General features: G+C 44.1%; 1 protein-coding gene across 3 annotated transcripts in view; it reads right to left on the bottom strand.

Annotated features, from left to right (window-relative positions):
• Positions 1 to 5,374, bottom strand: part of CMPK1 (cytidine/uridine monophosphate kinase 1) — a 38,349-nt gene extending 32,975 nt beyond the window's left edge. For all 3 annotated transcript variants that reach the window (XM_058717461.1, XM_058717460.1, XM_058717459.1), the window contains exon 1: positions 5,090 to 5,374. In XM_058717461.1, the coding sequence (XP_058573444.1) occupies positions 5,090 to 5,260 (171 nt within the window). In that variant the 5' untranslated portion in view covers positions 5,261 to 5,374. The remainder of the gene's footprint in view (positions 1 to 5,089) is intronic.
• Positions 5,375 to 8,316: the final 2,942 nt, after the last annotated feature.

An 8,316-nucleotide genomic window follows, 5' to 3' on the forward strand; every position in this document is an offset into this window, starting at 1 on the left:
CTGCCCCTCCCCCGTTCATGCTTTGTCTCTCTCTGTCCCAAAAATAAATAAAAAACGTTGAAAAAAAAAATTTAAAAAAAAAATAAAAATAAAATTAAAAATGCATATATCCTCTGACTAAGCAATCCTTTTAGGGACCTAACTTACAAAAATAATAGTATCCATATGCAATGTTATATTTACAAGGAAGTTTGTTTTTGCTGTTGTTTTTACAAGGAAGTTTTCTGAAGTACTGTTTGCAATAGTAAAACAATTCCTTCAGACTATCCTGAATGTCCATCAATAGGGGAATGGTACAATTATGCTATAAAACATGTATTTTATGGAATATTCTACAGCTACTAATAAGAATGGGTTAAATCTATATGTAAAGACCTGAAAGGTATGTAAAGACCTGAAATGTATCCATGATACATTCAGCAGAAAATAGAAAAATCCCATCTAGAGGTAAAAAACGTATATTGGTATTTTTATTTCTAAGAATATTGAGAGAGATGGGGAAGCAGTTAATACTAGACAGCTAATGAGTGACATCAGAATTAGAGGAGATTTAACTCTTCCCATCCAAGTAAGTATTGCTTTTATAACTGAAAACCAAAGCAGGAGGAAAAAAGGAAGTTTCGAAAAGTAATGACAGTAATATCTCAATATATTCTCCCCTCCTCCAAGTTCTTATTAAAAAAAAAAAAAATTCTAAGTTACAACCACCTTTAATAAAAAGGTGGTACTTCAGAAGAGTCAAGAATACTGTGGACTATGTCTTTTATAGATAATTTAAACTTTCTTTAAAAAAAAACCAGAAAAACAAAAAACCTATCTCTTACTCTACCCTATCCCACCAAAAGGAAAGAAAGGCCTATTCTTAAACAAGCTTAATGTCCAGTGGATCATCCTATCATCATTCTTCTATGAGGTAATCTTTGGGGGTTTGGAATTAGGAGCTTGGATATTTTAGAATACTCAGCAGATTTTCACAACCATACCATTTATTCACTGAGAGTAAGCAGAAGTGTTACATAAGAAATATTTATATGACAGGGTTAGGTCTCACTCAAGCACTTTTGACCTGAAATTGGGAGAGCTAACTGCTACTTGGGCGCCCCCTAAAGACCAATTTAAGTTAAATTCTTAAAACTTTTTACATCTTAGGACAAATTAGTGTCCTCTAAAACTGATTCAAAAAACATTCCCCCCGCCCCCCACCAAATACTTATTAAGCCCTTACTAAGTGCCAAGCACAATGTTCCACACTGGAAACACAAAGATGAATAAAATCGACTTTCTGATTTCTACATGTTTAAATTTAATACCGTCCCCAAATTTCTAAGTATAGTAGGTAGGAGGACCATACAAAGTATAAGTTCCCCCATACAGGTCAGGAGAAAGTTATAAAACAGAAAATGATAAGAATCCTTTTAGGGTACCAGAGAAAGCAATTTGGCATGGAGATAAGCTTTAGCATAATGTAAGCAATGTACATGCTAAAGTAATGTAATGCTTTAGCATTATGTAAGCAAAATGTCCACCACCTTTAAAAGAGAGGTTAAAATATCCCTTCCGGCTAACACATGCAAAATTGGGGTTGTTTTGAAAGACAAATTTAGGTTATGGCATCATAATTTTTCTTGGGTCAAAGCAATATAAGTAAAGCTTAATTTTAAAAATTAAAAAAGGAGAAGTATCCCTGAAAGGACTGCATGATTTAGAAAACAGCCAATTTTCAAAAACAAATAGAGTACAAGAGGACACAGAGTTAGAAACAATTAGAAAATCAAACAGGGGTGCCTGGATGGCTCAGTCAGTTAAGTGTCAGCACAACACAGAACCTGCTTGGGATTCTCTCTCTCTCCCTGCCCCTCCCCTAGTCACACATGCGCTCTCTCTCTCTCTCTCTCTCTCTCTCTCTCTCAAAAATAAATAAACTTAAGTAAAAAACAAACAAACAAATAAATAAATAAAACTGACAAAGACCAGTACAAGTAAATGGGCAAAGTCAACCCCTAAATCTCCCTCAGATCATTCCTTCTCAGTTGAGAACACTTTCAGATGATACTATATCAGATTTGCCTTTTCTTCCCTCAAGGTCTGGGAGCATAAGTAGTAGAGATAGAATTCACCTCAAGGCAAGAAGGAAGGAAGTTTGGAAAAAAGGAAGGAAAGAAGAGAAGGAAGAGGGGGAGAAAAGGAGGTAGAAAAGAAAGAGACAGGTAATAGATAAATTATACATACATACCGACATATATACCAGCTTCCCTCCAGTTACAGCCTTGATCACTAACTGCGATGCCCCAGGACACTGGAGGGCCAGATATTCTGATTCTGCAGCCAGACCTAAAAAGGTACTTCTGGCAGCCTGAGTTGGAAATCAACATAATTACTCACCCCCTCAAACTGTATTTCAGCCACATTTCAGGTACCCTGTGAGCTAAATTAGCACTGGCATCACAGATAGAGAATTTAACCTTGACTTGTATAATCTTTCCTTACAGAAAAAACTTAGTCCCCAAAATTACAATTGTTTAGGATTCAGCTTATGTTTGCCTATGAAATAAAATATTGGGTCAAAATACAAAAGACAAAGAAGAAAAGAAAAGCCCTCTGCCTTAATTGCTCATTAGACATTCCATTGTTTAATTTAGTCAGCTAGGAGACAGCAATTGCTAAATTATAAACTATTTGGAATTTGCAGAAATCAGCTTGTTTACGGCAATTGGAATCAATGGCAACTCTTTTCATGAAAGAAGATGACAGTTTAAAACAATTTAAGCTCATATAATTGCCAAAATATTAAAAAATAATATATTATGAAACATATTTAATTATGGAAATTTATAGTTGATAATTAATAGGTTTAAAATATTACTAGCCATAACTGAACAGAGTAAAGAATAAATACCAGTTACAGAATGTGTAGATTATTTTTAAAGCAGTGGAGTAATTTGACTATTATTAGCTTGGATGTGGATGTTTAAAGCCACGTTATGATTCAGAAACAAAATATTTAAACGCATTCAAATATAGCAGCCATAAGCCAATTTTTAAAGTAATACTATTTCAAAGTAAAAATAACCAATCTCATAAATTACAAACGGGAAGTCAAAATGTAGAAAAAAATTATTTGCATCTATGTGTGCCAGATATTTTACCTCATTTAATATCTGGAAATACCATACCAGATATGTATTATTCCTCTCTCTTCACAGAGGAGGGCCAGCCAAAAGTAACAACTTCCGGGGGGGAGGGGAGAGGGAGGACACCTGGCTGCTGGCTCAGTTGGTAAAGCAGACAGAGCAGGCAACTCCTGATCTCTGGGTTGTGAGAGTTCGAGTTCCGCGTGGGGTGTAGACATTACTTAAAAATCTTGAAAGAGAAGAAATAGTAAATGACAAAGGGTTTGAAACCATATGTGTCTGGTTCTGAAGTCTTTTCTCCTTCCCCTATCGTGCTATATACATGTAAGAGTCATTTCATATATTTAAAAAACAAAAAACCCAAACCTGAAATCATCCAATCGCCACTAGTCTTAAAAAGTTGAAAGAACCAACAAAAATAGGGAGGGAGCACTTAGGTGGCTCAGTCCATTAAGCATGGAACAGGATTTCAGCTCAGGTCATGATTTCATGATTTGTGGGATCAGGCACTGCCTGAGGCTCTGTGCTCACAGCACCAAAACTGCTCGGAAGTCTCTCTCTGCCCCTCCCCCACTCACGTGTTTTCTCTCCCTCTCAAAAAAAAATCTTGAAAAAAAAGGAGAAAATATGTTTTTGGTTGAAATAGTTCCACCTTTATTTCTAAAAATGATCAATAATTATAAAGACAGCTGTAAAACATAATGAAGTAGATGTTACCATTCGATCTTCTTTAGAGATGTTCTTTAGAGAATAAAATATAGGACAGGAGTGGATTGTATGAACACAGAGGAGAGAAGTGAACGCCCAAAGCTAATATAAGCCATATTCTGGAAAAGAGGAGGGAAATATTTTAGAAGTTCTGGGTCAAAACTTCTGTGGTCACCGAGTTTCACAGGGATTGTTTGGGTGTTTTACAGCTCTGCCGGTCGTCTCTTGTTTCTAGATACCCTGTTTTTCTTCACTCCCAACATCATTCCCCAGATTCTTCAATAAGCCTTACTCCTCACAGTGTCACTAACCACGTTATCTATTCGAAAATTAACAGAACTGAACCGGTAACCTTAACACGCCGTGAAGCAACAACAAAAAAGTAACAGAATTTTAGAGTTGGGAGGTATTTTACATTGAGTTTAAATCTGGGTGCACAGCCTCCTATGGTCTAGAGCGCAACTGAGACTCGGAGAGAGGAAGTGACTTGGCCAAGGACAAAGCCTGAGTTGGCAGCGAGACCAGAGATTGAAGCTTGAACTCAGACTCGGCTCCTCGGCTTTTCCGACCACACGAATCTGGGCTGAGCCTCAGAGCCGGTACTGCCATTGACAGAGCGGGAAAGTGCTCCGGGCAGATCACAGATTATTACCTCAAGCAACACCCTGTCCCCCGAGGTTCCTTTCCAGGGTTAAGACCACGGTAAGGTTAGTTGAGATGTTGGCGTTTCTAGAGGGCTTGCGGGAAGGAGCCAAGCAGACAAACCGGTCTCCCTTCCACAGAGCTGCGAGCGCACACCGCCTCTAACCTAAATCCACGCTCCCGCCGCCTTCACCCACCCCATAACTGGTGACACACTGAACTCGGCGCGCCGGAGGTCCCCGAAGGCTGATCCTCCCGGATCCCCTCCCAGCCCACTCTCCGGATGAAATTGGTCCCCAAAACGTTAAGGAGAGAGGGGTGCAGGAACAAAGCGACCCCAAGCGGTCCCCCTCCCTTCTGGGCACCCCCCCCCCCCCCCGCGGCGAGGGGATGTGGACTACGAGTCCCGACAGGCAGCGCACCGCAGAACCCTCGATCACCGCCACGCGGACGACGCGATGGTCGCCGGGACTAGTAGTCCGCTGAGTCCGCGGCTGACGGGGGGGGGGGGGGGGAGGGAGAAGGCGCGCGGACCGCCCGACGCTGCGGGACAAGCCGACCCGGCGTCCGGTCAAGCACAGGGAGCGCGCCAGCTACCCGGGCCTCACCTCGACGATGCGGGCGCACTGGGTCCCCTTGCCGGCCCCGGGACCGCCGAGGACGAACACGACCAGCGGTTTCATGAGGCGGTGAGGCCAGAGGAAAAGCGGCTGGCAGGTCAGCAGCGGGAAGCTAAGGCCCAGGACGTGCAGCAGCCTCCGGCCGCAGCGACTCAGCATACACCGCGTCTCAGCCGCGTCTTGGCCGTCTTGGTCGCTGAGGGAGCTGACAGCGGCCGGGCCGGCGGCGGCGGCGCGGGGCGGGGCGGGGGGAAGGGGGCGGGCCGAGTCGGCGCCCGCCGCGGCCTCGCCGCCGTGGCTGCCGAGGCGTCCGCGCCGCGGCCGGAAGGGGCGGTGCCTCTGCTGCGTTCTAGGCGGCTGCGCTCCGGCGCCGCCCGTGTGGGCCCGCGCCCCTACTAGTCCCCGCCCCTCAGCCGGCTCATTCATCCCTCCGCAGGCAGTTCGTCCAGTGCGCAGTTCCCCGTCGCGCGCCTTGTCTGACAGGCCCGTGCTGGAGTGTGCGACGCGACACACGACAGAGAAAACCTATTGTCTGTTTGCGAGGAGTTTAAGTTGCAGTGGGGAGGCAGCCGACCTGAACAAGCCAAGGGAAGGATAGATAGATGACAGAAAAGAAGGGAGAAAGAAACAGCGAAACAGGCTATGAAGGAAAAAAGCGGAAGAATAACAAAGGATGGATACAATTTGGGGGCGGTAGTCGGGTAACATTTAAGCCAAGACATAGGGCATAGGAAAGAGCGAAAGCAGGTAAAGACTGGGATAGGTCCCACAAGAAGAACATGTGCAAAAAACCCTAAAATGGCTTGTGTTGGAAAAAGCCAGAGAGACCTGAGTTGTAGGAATGAGGCACAGGATGGAAAGTGGGGGGGTCAGGCCCAGGCAGGTCGTTCAGGCCCTTTGGTTATGGAAAGGAGTTGGGGTTATATTCCAACTGCAGTGGGAAGCCCTTTAATTGTAACTCCAGTTCTCGCCTGCCTGCGTGAGAGAAAAACCTTAAGGGAGAAGAAAAGGCGTCCAAGGAATGAACCACATGTGGCGATTTAAATTAATTATATTAAAAACAAAATTCAGTTTTTCGTTCACACTAAATTTCAAGTGCTCAAAGGTCACATGGGGTAGTGGCAATTGAATTGGACAGTGAACATACAGAATGTAGCCACTACAAAAGGTTCTAGGGGTGCCTGGGTGGCTCAGTCTGTCAAATGCCTGACTCTTGATTTCAGTTCAGGTCACGATCTCACAGTTGGTGAGTTGGTGCGCTTCATCCGGCTCTGCGCCAACAATGTGGAGCCTGCTTGGGATTCTCTCCCTCGCTGTCTCTGTCCTCCTTTGTTCTCTCTCTCTCTTTCTCTTCTCTCTCTCTCTCTCTCTCTCTCTCTCTCTCTCTCTCCTCTGTCCCTCCAAAGTAAATAAGGGGCACGTGGGTGCCTCTGTTGGTTGAGTGTCCGACTTCGGACTTAGGCTCAGTTTATGATCTCACATTTTGTGAGTTCGAGCCCCACACCGGACTCACTGCTGTCACCTCTCTCTCTCTTTGCCACCCCCTCAAAAAATTAAATAAAACATTTAAATATATAATAGGGACGCCTGGGGGCTCAGTTGGTTAAGCATCCGACTTTGGTTCAGGTCATGATCTCATGGTTCATGAGTTCAAGCCCCATATCGGGCTCTGTGTTGACAGCTCAGAATCTGGAACCTGCTTCAGATTCTTTGTCTCCCTCTTCCTCTGCCCCTCCCCTGCTCGTGCTCTGGCTCTCTCAAAAATAAATAAACATTTTAAAAAATTAAAATAAATAAACTTCAAAAGAAAAAAAGGTTCTATTGGGCAGTGCTATACTAGACCTTGTATTTAAGTTCCTGGGAATGGTTTGATAGAAAGGGAGAGAGGTAACCCCTTGAGAAGAAAAATCAGATGGGTTCCAAGGGGCACGTGGAGGGCCTTAGATGACTTAGAAGATCTTAAGAAACAAACACATAAATTGGCAATAGGAATTGCAAGAAGGGCACAGTTTCAGGAAAGTTTGAAGGTAGGAAGAGTTCCTGTCTGAAAATTTTATTTTCTCAGTAAAGAAAAGGCAACATTAGATGAAGGTAAAGATTTTGAAGTAGGATGTTTGAGGAGAGAAGATATGAAATAGACACTTTTTTGAGAATGAAAAAGTTGGTTTTCTAAAGAAAACCAATCAGTATGACTTCTGAGCGATATTAAAAGCTCGCTTGGGGGGCGCCTGGGTGGCGCAGTCGGTTAAGCGTCCGACTTCAGCCAGGTCACGATCTCGCGGTCCGTGAGTTGGAGCCCCGCGTCAGGCTCTGGGCTGATGGCTCGGAGCCTGGAGCCTGTTTCCGATTCTGTGTCTCTCTCTCTCTGCCCCTCCCCCGTTCATGCTCTGTCTCTCTCTGTCCCAAAAATAAATAAAAAACGTTGAAAAAAAAAAAAAGCTCACTTGGTATTTGAGATCATGGATTTTATTATTTTTTTAAGTTTATTTATTTTTGAGAGAGAGACACACACACAGAGCATGAGTGGGTAGGGGCAGCGTGAGAGGGAGACACAGAATCTGAAGCAGGCTCCAGGCTCTGAGCTGTCAGCACAGAGCCTGATGTAGGGCTCAAACCCACGAGCTGTGAAATTATGGCCTGAGCTGAAGTCAGATGCTTAACAGACTGAGCCACCCAGAGGCCCTGGTTTATTTATTTATTTTGAAAAAGAGACAGAGAGAAAGAGAGAGCATCCCAAGCAAGCTCCGCACTGTTAGTGCGGAGCCTGACACGGGGCTCGAAACCCACAAACCATGAGATCACAACCTGAGCAGAAACTGAGAGTCAGGCACTCAACTGACTGAGCCACCCAGGCACCCCGAGATCATGGATTTTAAATCATTGAAGGTGTTTGTCCAGGTGCAGGCAGAGAGAAGACAGATTCTTGAAGTCATCCAGGGTTGGATTTTTGCCAAGCAAGTACAACAGAGGGAGAGAGGACCAAGATGGTATTTTCAAGAGAATGTTTGTGATGATGTATATGGAATCAAAAACATATAGAAAGCCAATTATGGCATATTAGGGCTACTAGTGGGGACGTGGAGGGGAGTGAGGAGGGGGCCAAGGCATTAGAAGCACTGATGTTGAAGAATGGCTGCAGTGGGGTACTTGAGCAAGTGAACTGGCAGTACAGATGCTGGTGGTCTGAGTGGGATATTTGGAATTGGCCAAGTTGA

The sequence above is a fragment of the Neofelis nebulosa genome, chromosome 2, assembly GCF_028018385.1.
Source record: "Neofelis nebulosa isolate mNeoNeb1 chromosome 2, mNeoNeb1.pri, whole genome shotgun sequence".
Taxonomy (NCBI): domain Eukaryota; kingdom Metazoa; phylum Chordata; class Mammalia; order Carnivora; family Felidae; genus Neofelis; species Neofelis nebulosa.